The 23,299-nt window shown below is 38.0% G+C and overlaps 1 protein-coding gene across 1 annotated transcript; it reads right to left on the reverse strand.

Annotated features, from left to right (window-relative positions):
- Positions 1 to 10: 10 nt before the first annotated feature.
- Positions 11 to 21,724, reverse strand: LOC117064054 (alcohol dehydrogenase 1C). The gene is made up of 9 exons (XM_033178119.1): positions 21,347 to 21,724; positions 17,447 to 17,548; positions 16,696 to 16,834; positions 15,128 to 15,215; positions 14,811 to 15,030; positions 6,626 to 6,886; positions 4,124 to 4,259; positions 3,131 to 3,269; positions 11 to 311 (listed from the first exon to the last, which is right to left on the reverse strand). Exons 1-9 carry the CDS (start codon positions 21,362 to 21,364, stop codon positions 287 to 289), a joined length of 1,128 nt encoding a protein of 375 aa, XP_033034010.1. The 5' UTR covers positions 21,365 to 21,724; the 3' UTR covers positions 11 to 286.
- Positions 21,725 to 23,299: the final 1,575 nt, after the last annotated feature.

The following is a 23,299-nucleotide window of genomic DNA, read 5'->3' on the forward strand; positions in this document are numbered from 1 at the left end:
TGGCACAGTAGAATGGTTAAGAAGGATGGTTTATTGGCTTCAATTCCCCAGCTGATGTTCAACACTTTATTTAGTTCTCATTTGGATTTTAAACATTTGCTTGACAAATAATTTCACATCAATTTCAATTTCTTTGGAAAGCTCCCATGTGTAATTTATTTTTAACACCTCTGAAGAGCAGAATTAATGATTTCTGCTAGGAATTAATGATTTCCCAGCTGTTGCTCCAGATCATGTAGGGTAGAGGAGGCTGAAAACTGCTACAAGGAAAGGCATCTGTATTGTTTCAAAACATCAGGATGGTACGGATACTGCAATAGGAAAGAAGAGACATTGTGTTAACATTTAGACAACCCACATGCTTCCATGTGAGAGTCCAAGGAGCATTTGAGGTGTCTTAGTGAAAATCTGTCTGTGTTCTCAGCCACTCCACTCCCATCCCTATGCATCTGGGTCAAGTCAAGTAAAGGGAAGTTCATGTTTTTTGGTTTTCTCTTGTGTTTTCCTCAATCTTAAGCTCACTCACAACCTCCTGAATATGCCTGTCATTTATATTTCAGTTCTACATTAGCATCTTCAAAAAATATTTTTGCTTGCCTACATTCCTGGTAAAATAAGGAATATAAAGCAATAATAGATAATAACATGTAATAAGCTTTTGCTATTTGTCACATGCTTCACGCATTTTTTTTCACTTAAATCTCAACCTAAACAATGACACTAGGAAGTTGGTTTCCATATTATTTCCATTTAGAGATTATAAAAACTGAGACTTAGAAAGATTTGTAACTTGCTCTGGTCACACATATAGTATAGGGTGTTGGGATTCAAACCCAAATACAAATTTGCACAAATTATAAGATGATAGATACCTTGCCTGAAAGAACTGATAATTTAATAAAGTTAGGACCATGCTGGAGGTTTAATAGATCTTTGAATCAGAGATGTTTAAGGATTCTTACAAGTAGAGAATAAAGTTGATTTGTATTAATTCTAAGATACTTCATTCTTGTGAATATTAGAAACGTACACTTTACATTAGAATTAATGCCCTTTCTATAAACCAACTTTTGTTGAATACTTTTAAGAAAAGATGATCTTTGAGACTGAGAATATATATATATATATATATATTATATATAGTGTGTGTGTGTGTGTGTGTGGTGTGTGTATGTATATACACATAATAAGAAAAATACATACACATAATTTAGAGAATACAGGACAGAAGAAGCTGGTAAAAAAAATCTGTAATCTTACAACCTCAGAGTCATCATGGTCAATGTTTTCTGGAATTCTATCAACATTTTCTAGGCACAGATACATTTTTTACTGTCTTTTTTGAAAATTGCGGATCATCTTATAAATACAATTTATATGATTTATTTTATGAGTTTAAAATTACATTATGAGAATTTTCCAATGAAGTCTTTTATTCATGTCTAACAGTTGGTTGAAATTTATTAAATCATATTCTTAATGTTGTACTTTTTGAATGTTTCTAAATATTGATATTACAGCTAACAAGTAAACATGCTTGAACATATATGTATGTTTGAGTTGATTATTTCTATAGAATAAATCTCTAGAAATGGTATTGCTGGGACAAAGGATCTAGGTTTTTTTGGAGGTTTCTGATACAAATTACCCAATTGCTTTCCCAAAAGGATGTATCAATTACTATTGAAAGTATATGAAAGTGCCCGAGTCACCTTACTCTTACCAATATTGATTATCATAGTTTTCAATCTTTGCTTACTGATAAGATTTATTTTATTTACATATGCATATTACTATATGATATTCTTGTAAAGTGAATTTAGGCATGCTTCATGACTTCTTTTGTTGCTCACCATTGTCCTCTGGTTTTGGTCATCTCTATTTGCCATCATCTCATCAATTCTATGATGATGATGATAATGTCAATGATAATAATGATGACAGTGATAATTAACCTTTGATGAATACTGTTTTCCATATATATATATATATATATGCACTCTTGAGGGGCGGTGTGGTTAAAGAGAAAGTGAATAGATTTGCTAACAAGATCTTCCTTCGAATTCTGGCTCCTCTTCGTACCACCTGATGATTTTGACCAAGTCATGCCTTCTCTGCTTCTTAGTTTTCTCTTCTCTAAGATAGTGAGATAGAGACTGACACTGAGCATTGTTTGAGAACCACATGAGAAGATGCAGGTAAGACACTTAGTAGAACAGCCGGTGCTCTGTGGGTGCTAGTTTCTTTCTTTACTCAAGAATATTTGTCGGATAAATTGTCTAGTATGATAGTTTTGTGAGTGCCAAAGAAACACTACTTAAAGTTGAAAACCTCATGAAAATAAATGTTGAATAGCAGAAAAATCTCAGACTCTGGAGCTAGAAGGCAGAGATTAGATATAACTGCCTTTTTCCAGTTATGCTTCATATAAATGCATGCGACAAAGTTCATTATATTAGGTGATTGTAAGTGTAAATGTTAGAGATAGGAAATAGAATTGGCTTATTTTTCTAAGACTTGGAGAAAATGTAAGACAAACATTTAAAATAGGGTTTAGTACCCTTCTCTTTTACAACAACTTTTCTTTGTAAATTTTTTTTCTAAACTGCAAAAAAAGAAAAAGAAAAAAGAAAAAGAAAAGAAAAAGGAAAATCTAGTAATATCTACTTAGAAATCAATCCTAATGTAGTTCCACCTACTCCCATAATGAATATGCTGAGGATGTTCTGAAAATAATTTTAATATACAACCATTAGATGTCACACTTATTTAGATGACAGGCAGAGGTGTCAGTGAATCCATGTTATAATTATGGTTGTTTAAACTTATTTTTTCGGGGAGTGGGGGCCAAAGTCAGTGTTCTTTTTTAAAGAAGGCTGAGTGACCCTGATCATTCAGATATGCTGTAATCAACATAATTTCACTTCAGCAGAATAGGAAATGTAAAGCAACTGTTTTTAGCTTCTCACAGTTATTACCTTACATGTGCTCCATGCAAAGATTGAACTGGCAATGGAAAACCAAGGCACTCTAATTTTTTTTCATCCTTCCATGTTTGCATTCTCTGCTAGACACCCCACTACCGTAGAATACAAAGCAAAACAACAACAAAAAACAACTTAAAATCTACCTCTTTCCAGAGCGAAGCAGGTCAAATCCTTCATTTATTTTTTCAAAAGGTAAGACATTTGTTATTAATGCATCCAGTGAAAACTTCTTAGCCATAAAGTCAGACACAAGCTTGGGGACAGATTCTTTACTCTTAAAGCCTGAAAAGAAGAAAATATCATTGTTAGATTCAACCAAGGTAAGTAGGAGAACTGAAGAGAAGATTTTCCAAATAAATACAAGTTTAGAAAAGGTACTGCTATAACTGAGGATAATAAGAGATAGAGTATTTCAATATGCTTTTACAGTGCTTTGACTTAAAAAAAAATCACAGATAAACAAGGGTCCTTAGTTATTCTCTCTCTCACAGAGAAATTATAGGACAGATGTTATGCCCAAGGTTAAGGAGCAAATTTATTAGTTGTCTAGATTAGTGTGTAGAGATGATTTATCGTTATAGATTTCCACCGCCTACTAGAAACGTCCTTGCCTTATGCAGTCACAAGTACAAAAAGAGGTGGAGATGAAAGTCCTGGTTGATAATGACATCAGAAAAGTCTATCTTGGGGCTGGGCGTGGTGGCTCATGCCTGTAATCCCAGCATGAGCACATTGGGAGGCCAAGGTGGGCAACTCATTTGAGGTCAAGAGTTTGAGACCAACGTGGCCAGCATAGTGAAACCTCACCTCTACAAAAAAAAAAAAAAATTAGCTGGGCACAGTGGTGTACTCCAGCTACTCTGGAGGCTGAGATAGGAGAATCACTTGAACCTGCAAGGTGGAGGTTGCAATGAGTCAAGATTGTTCCACTGCACTCCACCTTGTGTGACAGAGCAAGACTTCATCTCCACAAAAAAAAAAAAAAAAAAAGTTCTGCATTATTGGAGACTATAGATAGAAAATAAACTTTAATTTATTTTTAATTTCATTGCTTTTCAAAACCTTGCCTTGTCATTCATAAAAGGAGAGAAATTCTTAGGTTAATGAGAATTTAGCCCTGAAGCCTAACTACATACCTCCAAAAATAGCTCCTTTCCAGGTGCGTCCAGTCAGTAGCAGCATAGGGTTTATCGAGAGGTTCTGGGAATCAGGAGGTACCCCTACGATGACACTTGTGCCACATGCCTCATGACAACATAACAGGGAAGCCATCTGGAATAAAGTGAATATTTAGCATCCTTAATGTGGAATGACATAGTTCCTACTCATAATGCACAATATCATGTAATAGGCTTAGCTGGATTGTGACTGTGTAGAGGGAAGAGATCATGTCTTTTGCTCCTTCATTCCCCCTTTCTTTGTATAGGATAGTGCTGTGGATGTAGGAAATACCCAGAAAATGGTTTTTGAATGAAAGCATGGATGAATAAACTGGTGTGCACTTAGTTCTTCCTAATAAAGGAATAAAGAGGCAAACATCATTACAAACATTTTAAGTCCTGTTCCTTGTACAAGTGTACATCATTCTTAGGCAATCTGTGAGTTGGTTCATTTTTCATTGATTTATTTCTTTTTTTTTTTTTTTTTTTTTGAGACGGAGTCTCGCTCTGTCGCCAGGCTGGAGTACAGTGGCCGGATCTCAGCTCACTGCAAGCTCCGCCTCCGGGTTTATGCCATTCTCCTGCCTCAGCCTCCCGAGTAGCTGGGACTACAGGCGCCCGCCACCTCGCCGGCTAGTTTTTTGCATTTTTTAGTAGAGACGGGTTTCACCGTGTTAGCCAGGATGGTCTCGATCTCCTGACCTCGTGATCCGCCGTCTCGGCCTCCCAAAGTGCTGGGATTACAGGCTTGAGCCACCGCGCCGGCCTCATTGATTATTTCATAGATATTTTGAACCTAATTCTTTCAATCCGATATTTTGATAGTGAACAAGATAAATGAGTATATCACCAAAATTAGTCTCTTGTCCACTTGATAGACTCCCTTTTTAACAGATTCCTGTTCTACTCTCCATTTCTCAAGCAGACATGTTTTAAACAATGTTTTTACCTCCCCAAATGTATATTGGTTTTACATTAAATTACATTGATTATTTGGGAATCTCAAAAGACAGTTCAGAATATCTTTTCCCGTCAGCTTTTGGAACATGTTCTGTAGTTAGAAAATGGTTTAGGATCCCTCTAGGTATATAACGATAAGTTCTTTGATTTTGGATTCTGACCTTTGGGAGACCACACATCCTCAGAACATGTGGCTGTCAGACATTTGGTGTCCCGAGATAAGGTACACTGCAGTTCCACATGAGAAAATGGAGAGAGATATAGAAAAAGAGCACAAGGAGAAAAGCTATAGACCTGGAAAACACTGGATTCTCTTGACACTTTATTCCTCTGTGGCGTTTGTTCCAGGTCAAGGCTGGTGGGAACTTTGATCTCAGGGTGCTGCTCCCTGTTACCCACACTGCTGGACCTTCTAGAAAACCTCAGCAATGGAAACTTGTTGGTTTCTGGAGACTTTTTCAGTAGGATTCTAGATAATTCTGGGTAGGTGAAATATAGTAGAGATGTGTTTCCCATTGCCTTTGGTATTTGTAACTGTTTGAAAGTGATATAATATAATAATTCAGAGATGATGTAAGCACTGCAAGATTGGAAATAGTATTTCATATCAATAATGCCAACTGAGGCTCAGCATGGTTGCTCATGTCTATACTCAGCGTTTTTGGAGGCTGAGGTAGGAGACTCGCTTAAGCCCAGGAGGTTAGGGCTGCAGCGAGCTATAAAAATATCACTGCACTCCAGCCTGGGTGACAGAGTGAGACCTTGTCTCACAAAAAAAAAGTGGGGGTGGAGGGGCAGCTGACATTTATTGGGAGCTTACCACATGATGGGTTGTATTGTGCAAAGTATTTTACATGCATTGTCTCATGTGTTTCATAAAAGATGCCATGAGATATGTAGCACTTAACTTTTGCAGGTGATAAAATCTGTTGACTTTTTAAAGTATTCAGTCCAAGTGGTATTGGGTACTAGTTTTGTGCCAGGCACTGTCCAGCTTCTGTGATAAAATATAGCAATGCATTAAAGCAGTCACTTTCCTTAGGGCGTATTTTCTGTTAATAAGATAATAGTTGGTCTAAAATTGCTCATTTCTTTTGACCGAAGAATACTATGTAAAAAAGTTTGTAATTCATTAAGAGCATATACAGAATTGTTAAAATATTTTTAAGAGTATAAAAAAAATATTTTTAATTTTTAATTTGAGAAAAGGATTTGTATTATTTGTATATAAGTTTGCATTTTAAACTAAAAATTAATAAACTATATCTGCAGTGACTGTGTTACAAAAGCCTTTTTTCTTTTCTCAAGAGGAAATATGACTTGAGACAGGTTTACGTAGGTGATTGAATGGAAGATTTCTCATAACAATAAATTAAACAAGCCAGGTCACAAAAAGATGATGGGAAATTTCCATTCATAATTAACAATATCCTTTATACATAATACATATATTCTACTGCCTAAATGCATCCTCCAGGTTGCAGAGGTAGAAATCTCAGGGCATGTCATGGTACATACCATGGTGTCAAGCCGACCGATGACTTCAAACGAAAAATCCACACCTCCATCAGTCATTTCCTTTAGCACCTCCTGGATGGGTTTCTTGTAGTCTTGAGGGTTGATGCATTCAGTGGCACCCAACTCTTTGGCCTTTGCAAATTTGTCCTTATTGATGTCCACTGCAATGATTCTGGCTGCTCCAGCTGCTTTACAGCCCATAATAGCAGATAGGCCGACCCCTCCCAGGCCAAACACAGCACAGGTAGAGCCTGGGGTGACCTATGTTTTCAGAAAATGCAAAAATGAATTATGTTTGTTAGAAATTGCTTAAGCTTTATAAAGTACCATGTCTTGTGTGTTAACAAGAACTACTCAGACTCTTCTGTTCAATATGTTATCGAAACCTGTTTTGGCTTGAGATGCTTCATGTTTAAATTCAAGGGGATGAACCAGTTTAGTGGTTCTGAAACTGCTGCGTATTAAATTCATCTGGGGAGCTTTAAAAACATCCCTCAGTCCAGGTCATAGACCATGCCAATTAAATGAGAATCTCTGCAGGTGGAACTCAGTCCCCAGGGGACTCCAATGGGTCAGGCTGGGAACAGGAGGACTGGATGATCTTTGAGATCCAGATGGCAATGATTACAATCTGTAGGGACTCTCGATTGCTGAAATCCCTTAATAACCAGCTTCAGTATCTCATACATACACCAAGGCAATATTTGGAAAATAAAATAAGTGGAAAAGGCTACACCAGGAGACCGAAAAATATTCCACTTAAACTCTCAAAAATATTCCACTTAAATGCTTAAACTACTTTGTACATTTTTGTTCAGTAGTCGTGACCAGTATATCCGTGCTTTAAAAAGTATACTTATGAACAAGACAACAATGAAACATTAGTTTATATTTTAATAATAAATAAAATCTATTTTTTTATTATACATTAAGTTCTAGGGTACATGTGCACAACGTGCAGGTTTGTTACATATGTATACATGTGCCATGTTGGTGTGCTGCACCCATTAACTCGTCATTTATATTAGGTATATCTCCTAATGCTATACCTCCTCCCTACCCTCTCCCCACAATAGGACCCAGTGTGTGATGCTCCCCTTCCTGTGTCCAAGTGATCTCATTGTTCAATTCCCACCTATGAATGAGAACATGCAGTATTTGGTTTTCTGTTCTTGCGATAGCTTGCTAAGAATGATGGTTTCCAGCTGCATCCATGTCCCTACAAAGGACACAAACTCATCCTTTTTTATGGCTGCATAGTATTCCATGGTGTATATGTGCCACATTTTCTTAATCCAGTCTGTCACTGATGGACATTTGGGTTGATTCCAAGTCTTTGCTATTGTGAATAGTGCTGCAATAAACATACGTGTGCATGTGTCTTTATAGCAGCATGACTTATACTCCTTTGGGTATATACCCAGAAATGGGATGGCTGGGTCAAATGGTATTTGTGGTTCTAGATCCTTGAGGAATCACCACACTGTTTTCCACAATGGTTGAACTAGTTTAGAGTCTCACCAACAGTGTAGAAGTGTTCCTATTTCTCCATATCCTCTCCAGCACCTGTTGTTTCCTGATTTTTTAATGATCGCCATTCTAACTGGTGTGAGATGGTATCTCATTGTGGTTTTGATTTGCATTTCTCTGATGGCAAGTAATGATGATCATTTTTTCATGTGTCTGTTGGCTGTATGAATGTCTTCTTTTGAGAAGTGTCTGTTCATATCCTTTGCCCACCTTTTGATGGGGTTTTTTTTCTTGTAAATTTGATTGAGTTCTTTATAGGTTCTGGATATTAGCCCTTTGTCAGATGAGTAGACTGCAAAAATTTTCTCCCATTCTGTAGGTTGCCTGTTCACTCTGATGGTAGTTTCTTTTGCTGTGCAAAAGCTCTTTAGTTTAATTAGATCCTGTTTGTCAATTTTGGCTTTTGTTGCCATTGCTTTTGGTGTTTTAGACATGAAGTCCTTGCCCATGCCTATGTCCTGGATGGTATTACCTAGGATTTCTTCTAGGGTTTTTATGGTATTAGGTCTAACATTTAAGTCTCTAATCCATCTTGAATTAATTTTCGTGTAAGGAGTAAGGAAAGGATCCAGTTTCAACTTTTACTTATGGCTAGCCAATTTTCCCAGCACCATTTATTAAATAGGGAATCCTTTCCCCATTTCTTGTTTTGTCAGGTTTGTCAAAGATCAGATGGCTGTAGATGTGTGGTATTATTTCTGAGGACTCTGTTCTGTTCCATTGGTCTATATCTCTGTTTCGGTACCAGTACCATGCTGTTTTGGTTACTGTAGCCTTGTAGTATAGTTTGAAGTCAGGTAGCGTTATACCTCCAGCTTTGTTCTTTTGGCTTAGGATGGTCTTGGCAATGCGGGCTCTTTTTTGATTCCATATGAACTTTAAAGCAGTTTTTTCTAATTCTGTGAAGAAAGTCATTGGTAGCTTAATGGGGATGGCATTGAATCTATAAATTACCTTGGGCAGTATGGCCATTTTCACAATATTGATTCTTCCTATCCATGAGCATGGAATGTTCTTCCATTTGTTTGTGTCCTCTTTTATTTCACTGAGCAGTGGTTTGTAGTTCTCCTTGAAGAGGTCCTTTACATCCCTTGTAAGTTGGATTCCTAGGTATTTTATTCTCTTTGAAGCTATTGTGAATGGGAGTTCATTCATGATTTGGCTCTCTGTTTGTCTGTTACTGGTGTATAAGAATGCTTGTGATTTTTGCACATTAATTTTGTATCCTGAGACTTTGCTGAAGTTGCTTATCAGCTTAAGGAGATTTTGGGCTGAGACGATGGGGTTTTCTAAATATACAATCATGTCATCTGCAAACAGGGACAATTTGACTTCATCTTTTCCTAACTGAATACCCTTTATTTCTTTCTCTTGCCTGATTGCCCTAGCCAGAACTTCCAAGACTATGTTGAATAGGAGTGGTGAGAGAGGGCATCCCTGTCTTGTGCCAGTTTTCAAAGGGAATGCTTCCAGTTTTTGCCTATTCAGTATGATATTGGCTGTGGGTTTGTCATAAGTAGCTCTTATTATTTTGAGATACGTTCCATCAATACTGAATTTATTGAGAGTTTTTAGCATGAAGGGCTGTTGAATTTTGTCAAAGGCTTTTTCTGCATCTGTTGAGATAATCATGTGGTTTTTGTCTTTGGTTCTGTTTATATGCTGTATTACATTTACTTATTTGCATATATTGAACCAGCCTTGCATCCCAAGGATGAAGCCCACTTGATCATGGTGGATAAGCTTTTTGATGTGTTGCTGGATTCAGTTTGCCAGTATTTTATTGAGGATTTTTGCATCGATGTTCATCAGGGATATTAGTCTAAAATTCTCTTTTTTTGTTGTGTCTGCCAAGCTTTGGTATCAGGATGATGTTGGCCTCATAAAATGAGTTGGGGAGGATTCCCTCTTTTTCTATTGATTGGAATAGCTTCAGAAGGAATGGTACCGGCTCCTCCTTGTACCTCTGGTAGAATTTGGCTGTGAATCCATCTGGTCCTGGACTTTTTTTGGTTGGTAGGCTATTAATTTTTGCCTCAGTTTCAGAGCCTGCTATTGGTCTATTCAGGGATTCAGCTTCTTCCTGGTTTAGTCTTGGGAGAATGTAAGTGTCCAGGAAATTATCCATTTCTTCTAGATTTTCTAGTTTATTTGTGTAGAGGTGTTTATAGTATTCTCTGATGGTAGTTTGTATTCATGCGCGGTCAGTGGTGATATCCCCTTTATCATTTTTTATTGCGTCTTTTTGATTCTTCTCTTTTTTCTTCTTTATTAGTCTTGCTAGTGGTCTATCAATTTTGTTGATCTTTTCAAAAAAGCAGCTCCTGGATTCATTGATTTTTGGAGGGTTTTTTGTGTCTCTATCTCCTTCAGTTCTGCTCTGATCTTAGTTATTTCTTGCCTTCTGCTACCTTTTGAATGTGTTTGCTCTTGCTTCTCTAGTTCTTTTAATTGTGATGTTAGGGTGTTCATTTTAGATCTTTCCTGCTTTCTCTTGTGGGCATTTAGTGCTGTAAATTTCCCTCTATACACTCCTTTAAATGTGTCGCAGAGATTCTGGTATGTTGTATCTTTGTTCTCATTGGTTTCAAAGAACATCTTTATTTCTGCCTTCTTTTCCTTATGTACCCAGTAGTCATCAGGTGCAGGTTGTTCAGTTTACATGTAGTTGTGTGATTTTGAATGAGTTTCTTACTCTTGAGTTCTAGTTTATTGCACTGTGGTCTGAGAGACAGTTTGTTATAATTTCTGTTCTTGTACATTTGCTGAGGAGTGCTTTACTTCCAATTATGTGGTCAATTTTGGAATAAGTGCGATGTGGTGCTGAGAAGAATGTATATTCTGTTGATTTGGGGTGGAGTGTTCTGTAGATGTCTCTTAGGTCTGCTTGGTGCAGAGTTGAGTTCAATTCCTGGATATCCTTGTTAAGTTTCTGTCTTGTTGATCTGTCTAATGTTGACAGTGGGGTGTTAAAGTCTCCTGTTATTATTGTATGGGAGTCTAAGTCTCTTTGTAAGTCTCTAGGGACTTGCTTTATGAATCTGGGTGCTCCTGTATTGGATGCATATATATTTAGGATAGTTAGCTTTTTCTGTTGAATTGATCCCTTTACCATTATGTAATGGACTTCTTTATCTCCTTTGATCTTTGTTGGTTTAAAGTCTACTTTATCAGAGACTAGGATTGGAACCCCTGCTTTTTTTTGTTTTCCATTTGCTTGGTAGATCTTCCTCCATCCCTTTATTTTGAGCCTATGTGTGTCTCTGCATGTGAGATGGGTCTCCTGAATATAGCAAACTGATGAGTCTTGACTCTTTATCCAATTTGCCAGTCTGTGTCTTTTAATTGGAACATTTAGTCTTTTTACATTTAAGGTTAATATTGTTATGTGTGAACTTGATCCTGTCATTATAATATTAGCTGGTTATTTTGCTTGGTAGTTGGTGCAGTTTCTTCCTAGCATTGATGGACTTTACATTTTGACATGTTTTTGCAATGGCTGGTACCTGTTGTTCCTTTCCATGTTTAGTGCTTCCTTCAGGATCTCTTGTAGGTCAGGCCTGGTGGTAACAAAATCTCTCCTTCACTTATGAAACTTAGTTTGGTTGGATATGAAATTCTGGGTTGAAAATTCTTTTCCTTAAGAATGTTGATTATTGGCCCCCACTCTCTTCTGGCTTGGAGAGTTTATGCTGAGAGATCTGCTGTTAGTCTAATGGACTTCCCTTTGTGTATAACCTGACCTTTCTCTCTGCTGCGGTTAACATTTTTTTCCTTCATTTCAACTTTGGTGAATCTGACAATTACGTGTCTTGGAGTTGCTCTTTTTGAGGAGTATCTTTGTGGAGTTCTCTGTATTTCCTGAATTTGGTTGTTGGCCTGCCTTACTAGGTTGGAGAAGTTCTCCTGGATGATATCCTCCTTGGCTCCAGTTTCCCTGTCACTTTCAGGCACACCAATCAGACGTAGTTTTGTTCTTTTCACATAATCCCATACTTCTTGGAGGCTTTGTTCATTTCTTTTTACTCTTTTTTCTCCACACTTCTCTTCTCGCTTCATTTCATTCATTTGATCTTCAATCACTGATACTCTTTCTTCCAGTTGATCGAGTCAGTTACTGAAGTTTGTGCATTTGTTTTGAAATTGAACAAATTGAAATACACAGTTTCTTGTATTATGGTTTTCATCTCTATCAGTTCTTTTAAGGTCTTCTCTGCATTGACTATTCTAGTTATTCTTTCATCCATTCTTCTTTCAAGGTTTTTAGTTTCTTTGTGCTGGTTACATAGCTCCTCCTTTAGCTCTGAGAAGTTTGATCGACTGAAGCCTTCTTCTCTCAGCTTGTCAAAGTCATTCTCCGTCCAGCTTTGTTCTGTTGCTGGTGATGAGCTGCGTTCCTTTGGAGGGGGAGATGCACTCTGATTTTTTGAATTTCCAGCTTTTCTGCAGTGCTGTTTCCCCATCTTTGTGGTTTTATCTGCCTTTGGTCTTTGATGATGGTGACATACTGATAGGGTTTTGGTGAGGGTGTTCTTTCTGTTTGTTAGTTTTCCTTCCAACAGTCAGGACCCTCAGCTGTAGGTCTGTTGGAGTTTGCTTGAGGTCCACTCCAACCCTGTTTGCCTGGGTATCAGCAGTGGAGGCTGCAGAAGACAGAATATTGCTGAACAGCGAGTGTTGCTGTCTGATTTTTGCTCTGGAAGCTTTGTTTCAGGGGTGTACCCCACCGTGTGAGGTGTGAGGTGTCAGTCTGCCCCTAGTGGGGGATGTCTCCCAGTTAGGCTACTCAGGGGTCAGGGACCCACTTGAGCAGGCAGTCTGTGTGTTCTCAGATCTCCACCTCCATGCTGGGAGATCCACTGCTGTCTTCAAAGCTGTCAGACAGGGGCATTTACCTCTGCCCAGGTTTCTGTGCTTTTTGTTTAGCTATACCCTGTCCCCAGACGAGGAGTCTACAGAGGCAGGCAGGCCTCCTTGAGCTGCGGTGGGCTCCACCCAATTTGAGCTTGCTGGTGGCTTTGTTTACCCACTTAAGCCTCAGCAATGGTGGGCACCCCTCCCCCAGTCTCACTGCTGCCTTGCAGTTAGATCTCAGACTGCTGTGCTAGCAATGAGGGAGGCTCTGTGGGCATGGGACCCTCCGGGCCAGGTGTGGGATATAATCTCCTGGTGTGCCATTTGCTAAGACCCGTGGTAAAGAGCAGTATTAGGGTGGGAGTTAACCGATTTTCCAGGTGTTGTGTGTCTCAGTTTCCCTTGGCTAGGAAAAGGGATTCCCTTCCCCCTTGCACTCCCCCTGCTTCAGCTCTCGCTGGTCGGACTGCACCAGCCGACCAGCACCGATTGTCCAGCACTCACCAGTGAGATGAACCCAGTACCTCAGTTGAAAATTCAGAAATCACCCATCTTCTGTGTCACTCACGCTGGGAGCTGGAGGCTGGAGCTGTTCCTATTCGGCTATCTTGGGCATGCCCCCCCAAATAAAATCTATTGTTATGAGTATCCTCAGCTTCTTTTCTTGGGTAGGCTCACTTACACTACCCATTAAAATAGATGAGGTAATTGAACAAGGGAGTAAGTGCTAAAGTCACTGAAATTTGGAAAAGATGTCCTCTAAATTGTTTAAATTGGCTAGCAGTTATTTATTAAACCTAGTCTCCCATAGTCAGCCTTTGTTTTGGTAACATGCTATTCCTGTTCCAAATAATCTCATTCTTATATTCCCTTAAGGCTGTCTATTTCACTCATTCATTCACCAAGTGTTATTCAATACTATGAGGGACAACACCACTTTCTACCTTACTTAGAAAAATACAAGGCTTGTTTGTGACTGTGGTTTAAAAGTGCTAATAATTACGGATTGTGATTTAAGATTCAGCAGGAGATTTGAGAAAGATATTTTAGTCTTAGCTCTCATATTAAGCAGAAATGAGTTTTTGGACAAATATCTTTTTATTTCTTGATTTAGGTTTCATAAAATAAAGCATGCTATTAGATTTTCATACTACTCAGAGGAGGAAATTTTAAAGAATTTCTGCTTGAAATTTACCACTTCTAAAATATATGTGTATGTTCACGTCAGGGAAGATAGTTTTAGCAGTGAAATCCCATAATGAGTGAATTACGCATCACTGAAGCTTCATTACTTTCCGTGTAAGAATCCACAGAGTGGGTGAGCCTTGGTTTGGAAGTGCATCAGGTAAGGTTTTGGACTCTACTGTTGATCCTAATTCTGGGAGTAGAGGATCCACAGACTAGATGTTCCTCAAGGACAAACACTTCATTTCATTTACTTTTGCTTTTAAAACCCAACAGAACCTATGATGCCTGAGGCATGTATAGGTTCTCTCTAATTGTTGAATGCATTACTACATGAGTTAGTTCTCAGACCTAAAATTTTGTGATCCCATAAACAGCAAATTCAGAAGAAAAATTATTGAAAACAACATCTTTATATTTTCTTAACAACTTGTTATCTGCAATAAATTGGTGAAATTTCTAGCATGTGCTCTCAATTCTTTCTGGGTCGTTTTTCTACTCTTAATCGACACTTCAAATCTATAAAACTAATTTCTGATTCTTGCAAGAAATTGCTTCCCTTTTGGTTCCTGACAGTCTGCATGTAATCGGTTTTCTCATCCATTGTTATTCCTACCTTGGCAACATTAACTGCAGACCCATAACCAGTCGAAAATCCACAGCCAATGAGGCAGACTTTCTCCAGGGGCGAGGCTGCATCAATTTTGGCCACTGCATTCTCATCCACCACCGTGTACTGGGAGAAGGTGCTGGTGCCAACGAAGTGGTGAATGGGCTTCCCCCTGCAGGTGAACCTCCTGGTGCCATCCTGCAGGGTCCCCCGAGGATTGCTCAGACTGGGCAGTGCAATACACAGACACATGAAGGCATGAGACAGGAGCATAACTAATGTGCAAACTCAAAGTCTGTGCAAAGAAAGCATCAGAAACTTACTCGTTTTTCAAGCAGCAGTTGCCTTCTGGGCTTTTACAAACTCTGCATTTTCCACACTGAGGAGTAAAGAGCGGGATGACTTTATCACCTGGAGAGGAATAAAACAAATTCTTCTTAAATTTCTATGGAGAGATTAATACAGCAAAACCTTAAAGCTCACATGTATAGATTAGAATCATGTGTCTGAATAGTTTCTAAGAAATAGGGTCTAATTCCCACAACTATGTCATTTGTCATTGCCTACCAAGGCCTTGATTTTTAGTTTGGGTTTACAAGTGCCTGAAGAATCCTAAGGAGAAAATAGGTCTTGACTTGTCAAAGTGACTAGGTTTATGTTTATTATAAAATGAATGTTTTAAAAAATATCTTAGTTCTTTTTTGAGGAAAACGAACAAAAATAGGACAAAGAAGAATTATAGAAATTCATCTGAAAATTTCAACCCTCCACAATAAGTTAGGCACTTTCTTTTAGGATAAGAATTGACTTCCAAATGTTTTTAGCTGATAATTTGTGAATTATCCTTTTTTACTGTTATGGTGTGGGGAGGAGGGGTGAGAAATAGGCAGTCATTTTGTTATTAATTTATTTCTGAGTAAAGGAAATAGTAAGAGCTGAAACTCAAATTGGACAGTTTATTTTATTATTTTCTGTTCACAGTCTAAATTTGTATTTGGTAAGGGGACAGGTCTAATCTACTGGCTAAAGTGATTCTTTAGAGTTAAAGATAATTTTTATTTTTAATCACCTATGCTATCTATTTCACAAGACCAAGAAAAATGATTGGTGCATACTATTTTATAGGTAAAGTTTATACAAAAATGATGGTATGGAAATGTCCTACTTATTCATCCTTTACCTCTGAAATATTTATATTAATACATAAGATTAGGGTAAAATAAGTATTGAAGATAAAATAATTAGTCATCTGTAACCAGTCCCATTGAAGCATGGCTGAAGGTAATAAGGCAGACACTGTTGATGGTGGATGGATCCTGCTATGTTTCTTTGGCTTCCTTTCACCTAGTCAGTTTCATTGATTCCATGCTCAGGAATAGAGACCATGTTGGAAGAGGAAATTGGTGAAGGGGCTGCATAGGTCACCTAAAAAAAGGTCGTATTTATTCAGCCACAGCCATGTAGCCTCCATTTGGTGAACTCAGCACAGAACAATGTCCATACTTATGTTTCCCTCCTCCCATTTCTAGTTTTTTGGACCCTTACAGAAGACAGTGTTCAGCAACACTAACAAGGAAGTTACTAGATTATGAATTCCACATTGGTAGGCACTGTCTTTTTTGATTCTCATATATCTCCAGGCTCTAACCTAGTGACTGGCATCTAGTAGATAGTCAGTGCATAATGGTTGAAGGTTAGAATACATGCATGCCTGAAGTCATACCTGCTTGAGTCAGGCAAGCAGAGAGGGAAGGAGGAAACTCCTGAAGTCCCTGCTGACCTGTGACCTTGTGCAAGCCCTTTTGTCTTTCATTGCCTCGGTTTCCTCATCCAGGCTGACTAATCTTGTGATGGTGAACCAAGGCATGTTCCCTGAGTGTGAATCCTGTACCTGGTTTGACTGTAGTCACCCCTTCTCCAACACTCTCCACGATGCCGGCTGCCTCGTGGCCTAAAATCGCAGGAAGAGGGGTCACTAGGGTACCACTAACCACGTGGTCATCTGAACGACAGATTCCTACAGCCACCATCTACAGAATAAAGAGAAGATGTTTAGATTCGGAAAAAATTATGACTGTCAGATGGACTTAATAAACCCAATTTTCTAAAATTATTATTCTAAAATATTTTCAAGGGTTTTGCTGATAATCCCTACTATTCCCAAATATGAAAGATTCAGTTTATCTCCAAGGTTATCCAGCCTAAAAACTTCCTCTATCTTTCTCTCTTGAATTTAACAATTTAGAATAATCTGTGAAATAATTAATCCTAAAATATTTGTCTTGTATAATATAGAAAAATGCATAGTTAAAAGAAAAAGAAGTAGAAATTGCAAATTAACACCAAGAAAATATCTAACACAAATTGATTGTGAAGTCTTGATATATATCCCTTTGCATTTTCTTCTGTACAAACCTATAAATTTTTTTTGTATTTTACTGGAATTATACTTCAGGTACTGTTTGCTCACTTTAAAAAAATTTAACAATTTATATTTCTACTTTCCTTGACAACAAATGTAATTTTATTTTCTGGATAATTATTTTAAAAATCTCTTAGTGGATTTTGGATGTTTCTGTTTTTAATATTTTCTGAATTTTTTAAACTTAAAATTAAATACAAATGGAAAAAAAATATTTCACCTTAATGCGAACTTCATGAGTCTTAGGAGGTGCAACCTCCACCTCCTCAATGGAAAAGGGTTTCTTTACCTCCCATAGCACAGCTGCTTTGCATTTGATTACCTAGAAAATCAAACAGAGAGATGGTACCAGTGTTTTCCCACTCTTGAAGTCAGAAATTGTGTCTTTTCATCTTTGTACATGCAACATTGAGTCCCATGTCTGGCACCTAATAAGTGTTGCATAGAAATGAAGTTCTCTGGTTTATAAAGAGAGTAAGAGTATCTTTTTAAAAAGCAATAACATAAGGAAAGAAAAACAGTTAAGTAGGTACTTAGATAAAATGGAATATCTTCATTTAGGCTATTCTTTTTTTTTTTTCTCCAAAAATATTTAATCCTGATTCTTTTCTAATACTGTCCTGAAAACACCTGTTTACCCACAACTATTGGCTGGTACATGTTCTAAGTCACCTTTACTCTGCTGACAGAGTCAGTGTCTGTCCAAAATACACTGCTTTCTTGCTCAATTTTCTGCTTAGGCCAAAAGGATCTGACTCCATAAGAACAGTTCTACATTTACCTTCCTGCTTAGGATGATGTCTCTTTCTTTTTCTATTTGCCTGTTGCCCTCTTTTAATTTTCTCTCTTCACTTCTGTGTATAACTTGCCTCAACACCCATTTGAAACTTAGCTTTAGCAGCCTGTTTTGTCATCTACTTTATGTGCGGAGACTCCTTCCAGCTTAGATTTGAGCCCCAAATTACAGAGGTTAGAGTTGGTGGTATGTATGTATGTGTGTGTGTGTGTGTGTGTGCATTCAGACCACACATATATATTTAAAAACTGGAGAAACTGTGTATTTGAGTTTCTAGCTAGCAAGCTTATCCACAGATGTCCTTAAAAATAAAAGCTGAGCTCATATTTCCAGTGCTTAGCAGTGTACTGTAAAACCCATCTTTGTTGTGGTAAAGCATGTACAATTCACAAATCTCTTTCTATATAGAATCAACATAATTGCAAATATAATAAAAATTGAAATTTCATCTTCTGCCAATTCATTTTCATTATTCATTTGTCAAATCCTTCAACTTTGCAGGATTTTCAATGTGGTCCATGCCAAAATAAACATCAGAATACTTGGAAATAAAGTTCTAATAGTAGGAGTTCCTGATTGTCAGGTGCCTGTGATGTGACAGGTGCATTGTGGCTTGTGCTGAGTGAGTTACATGCATTATTTTTATTTTAAAAATGTATTTATTTTTAATTTCAATAGTTTTTGGTATGCAAGTGGTTTTCGATTACATGGATAAGTTCTTTAGTGGTGATTTCTGAGATTTGCTGCACCTGTCACCTGAGCAGCGTACACTGTACCCAATGTGTAGTCTTTTTTTTTTTTTTTTTTGAGACGGAGTCTTGCTCTGTCACCCGGGCTGGAGTGCAGTGGCCAGATCTCAGCTCACTGCAAGCTCCGCCTCCCGGGTTTAGGCCATTCTCCTGCCTCAGCCTCCGGAGTAGCTGGGACTACAGGCGCCCGCCACCTCGCCCGGCTAGTTTTTTGTATTTTTAGTAGAGATGGGGTTTCACCGTGTTAGCCAGGATGGTCTCAATCTCCTGACCTCGTGATCCCCCCATCTCGGCCTCCCAAAGTGCTGGGATTACAGGCTTGAGCCACCACTCCCGGCCCAATGTGTAGTTTTTTATCCCTAACCAGAGTCCACTATATCATTCTTATGCCTTTGCTTCCTCATAGCTTAGCTCCCACTTACAAGTAAGACCATATGGTACTTGGTTTTCCATTCCTGAGTTACTTCACTTAAAGTAATGGCCTCCAGCTTCATCCAAGTGGCTGCAAAGGCCATTATTTTGTTCCATTTTATGGCTGAGTAGTATCTCATGATGTACACATATCACATTCTCTTTATCCACTCGTTAGTTGATGGGCATTTAGGATGGTTCCATATTTTTGCAATTGCAAATTGTGCTGTTATAAACAACATGTATTACTTTTAAACCTAAAAAGGATGCTACCAGGACAGTACCATTGAATTATTGGTCTTACTACATCTGAAATAATTGAAGATCAACTGACTCAGTGATTGAATAATTTTCTTGAAGTCTCAAAGCTGGTTGTCCAGAGAATAAAGATCAGGCCGGGCGTGGTTGCTCACACCTTTAATCCCAGCACTTTGGCAGGCCGAGGTGGGTGGATCACCTGAAGTCAGGAGTTGGAGACCAGACTGACCAACATGGTGAAACCTCCTCTTACTAAAAACGCTAAAATTAGCCAAGCATGGCGGGGTGCGCCTGTAATCCCAGCTACTTGGGAGGCTGAGGCAGAAGAAATCACTTGAACCCGGGAGGCAGAGGTTGCAATGAGCTGAAATCACCCCACTACACTCCAGCCTGGGCAATAGAAAGATACCCCGTCTCCAAACAAAGAAACAAAAAAATTAATCTAGCCTCACATTTTCAGTACTCCGTGATAGTAAATATCAAAAAGTTAAATAGCAACAATAATAATAGTGGCTAATATTTATTGACTTATTTTTATTTACCAGGTACTATTCTAAGTGTTTTTCACTATTAATTTATTGAATTCTCACAATTACCTTATGAAATAGACATTAGTACTGTCACAATTTAGGATTTGAAGAAAATAAAATGCAGGACACGTAAACATAAATGCAATGCTGTCAAAAAGCTAAGTTATTGATGTTGCACTCAAGAGGGGAGGATTATCTATTTCATCAGTTATAATTTTTATTAATATGATTGGTTTATACTTTTGCTCTATGAACTCATTATTTCTTTTAAGTCGAGTTTGGTAAATGGTAAATTTAAATTTTCTTTTTTCTAATTATTTTCTATGAGGAATGTAAATATTAATCAACAATGAATGAAAATAAAGCAAAGTGAAGTGGTGTAAGAACAGTACCAATGGGCCACTCATGTGATTTCCAACCAGTCTTATTGATATGAGCCTGTTTTGTCACACAGCATAGAGATAAGCCTCAGAACCTTTAAACTGAATTATCATAGTGAGATATTTTACTGTGTGATGCACTCCTAACACAACAAATGGCTGGAATTAGTTACACAGGTTTTTTTAAAATTAGGCAATTAGAAATACCAGTTGATTATATTGAATGATGACATGCATTTCTGTGCACCTGTAAACACATTGAAAAAAATATATAAATTTATAAAAGAAAAAAACAAATATTTGTGTTCTGAGTGCTAATAAGTGATTCAAATTGTATTATTATTTTTCTGTAAGATCATATTGACTTTTATATAGGGGAGACACTGTTCCATAAGATCTATGTGGAAATTGCCTGAATTGTGTCATAACGGGCCCCCTTTAAATGGAACTGGCATGTGATGTCTTGCTTAACCTTGATGATTCTAATGCTGTGAGATCAATGAGTATTTTGTAAGATATTTTGTAGTAAGGTTAAAAGGATATTTCAAAATTTTCTGAATCAAATTCCTCTCATAAAAGTTATGTCAGACTTAACTTTCTTGTGTTCACAAAAAATATGAATACAAATAATAACACATTTAAATTATGGTTTCTTAATATAAAGATAACTTCTGATTAAAGACTTTTCTAACTTTAGACTTACAAATCAGTCATGATTAGCTTGGAATAAACTATCACTTTACTGCAAATTTATTTAATGTAGGAAATAAAGACTTACTAGATATAGATTCTATATATTCTTTTTGAAGGTGTTTAGGAATAGCTTATTTCCACTGTAGTTCAGTATACATTATATGTTATAGCATATATTGTATATATTTCAGTGTATCATTTCTAATTTAGGTATGAATTTTAAATTATTCATCAGATACTGTATTCCTTTATTTGCTATATTAAAGAGAATATATTACCAACAGTAATATATTTTTTGCTTACTTTTCCTGCCGTGCTCATGTTGATTCTGTCTTCTTTGCAGAACAGGAGACTGGCGAGTACTTGTGGATCTCTTCTCTGCTTGAGTGCACAAAGCAGGTATATTGCGCAAGTATTTATTTTGTTTGCTCGTATAACACCTAATTCCAACACCACACGTGATCTAGGTTTTTAAGCCACACCCATCATATTCTTCTCAGACTATCAAATCATAAAGAAAAGGGGACTGAACCAGCACTCAAAACCTTGACTTTTCCAATTTCAGATAAGATTTTGCTTTTATTCGGTTAAATATTAAGTTAAAATGATAAATTTTAATTCCTTTCTCTCTTCCTTACTCTCTTCCTGGTCAAATTCCTGCTTCTCTACTCTCAAACTCACAGGGCTCATTCAGAGATCTGTTTTCCCTTTGGGCTCATTCAGAGATCTGTTTTCCCTTTGGGCTCATTCAGAGATCTGTTTTCCCTTTGTCTGCACTAAGCAGCGGTTTTGAATCCACATGGTGCAGTTAGGAAGGAGGAGGAGTAGGGAAACGGGATAAACAAAGTGGAACATAGAGAGCTAGGAGCCAGAGGAGTGTGTTTGAAACAGCACTCTCCTTCTCTTTATAGCAGAAAATCAGACACCCCATCAGTCACAGCAAAGGGGCTCACTGTGCCTTGCATTTCTACTCCACTCAATAACAATCAGCATTGATTGAGCATCTCCTTGTGTCAGGCATTAAGCTGGGTTTGGTGGGGTGGCAGTGATGAATAAGACACAACTTTTACCCCTGCTGACAGGCAGTATAGGGAAGTGGTTATGACATAGCCTTTGGGATCAGGCAGACTATTCCTTATTAGCTCTGTATACTTGGACTTATTAGTTGACTGTTCTTTGCCTCAGTTTCCTTGTCTTTAAGGTGAGAATGAATAGTAGTGTGTCCACAATGGGTTCCTTCTGGTGGGTTCTTGGTCTCGCTGATTTCAAGAAGGAAGGCGCGGACCCTCACAGAGTGTTACAGTTCTTAAAGATGGTGTGTCTGGAGTTTGTTCCTTCAGATGTTCAGATGTGTCCAGAGTTTATTCCTTCCGGTGGGTTCGTGGTCTCGCTGACTTCAGGAGTGAAGCCACGGACCTTCTCAGTGAGTGTTACAGCTCTTAAAGGTGGTGCATCCAGAGTTGTTTGTTCCTCCTGGTGGGTTCATGGTCTCACTGGCTTCAGGAGTGAAGCCGCAGACCTTTGCAGTGAGTGTTACAGCTCATAAAGGTAGTGCAGACCCAAAGAGTGAGCAGCAGCAAGATTTATTGTGAAAAACAAAAGAACAAAGCTTCCACAGCAAGGAAGGGGATGCCAGTGGGTTGCTGCTGCTGGCTCGGGTGACTGCTTTTATTCCCTTATTTGGCCCCACCCACCTCCTGCTGATTGGTCCATTTTACAGAGTGCTGATTGGTCCATTTTTACAGAGTGCTGATTGGTGTGTTTATACCTTTAGCTAGACACAGAACACTGATTGGTGTGTTTACAATCTTTTAACTATACAGAAAAGTTCTCCAAGTCCCCACCTGACCCAGAAGCCCAGCCGGCTTCACCTCTCAATAGAAAGTCAAAGAGAGAGAGAAAGAGACAGAGACGAAAAGGGAGTCAGAAACAGAGAAAGAGAGAGACAGAGAGAGGAAGGGAGAGACAAAGAGGGAGTCAGAGAGAAAGAAAGAAAGAGACAAAGTCAAAGAGAGAGAGGAAGAGACAGACAAAAAGGGAGTCAGAAAGAGAGAGACAAAGAAGAAGTCAAAGAGAAAGAGAGATAGAAGTAGTAAAGAAAAAACAGTGTACCCTATTCCTTTAAAAGCCAGGGTAAATTTAAAACCTATAATTGATAATTGAAGGTCTTCTCTGTAACCCTGTAACACTCCAATACTACCTTGTTGTCAATGTAAACAAGGGTGTACCCTGAAGGCACTGAGGCCACTGACAACC

This window comes from Trachypithecus francoisi, unplaced genomic scaffold, assembly GCF_009764315.1.
Source record: "Trachypithecus francoisi isolate TF-2019V2 unplaced genomic scaffold, Tfra_2.0 Contig01566, whole genome shotgun sequence".
NCBI lineage: Eukaryota > Metazoa > Chordata > Mammalia > Primates > Cercopithecidae > Trachypithecus > Trachypithecus francoisi.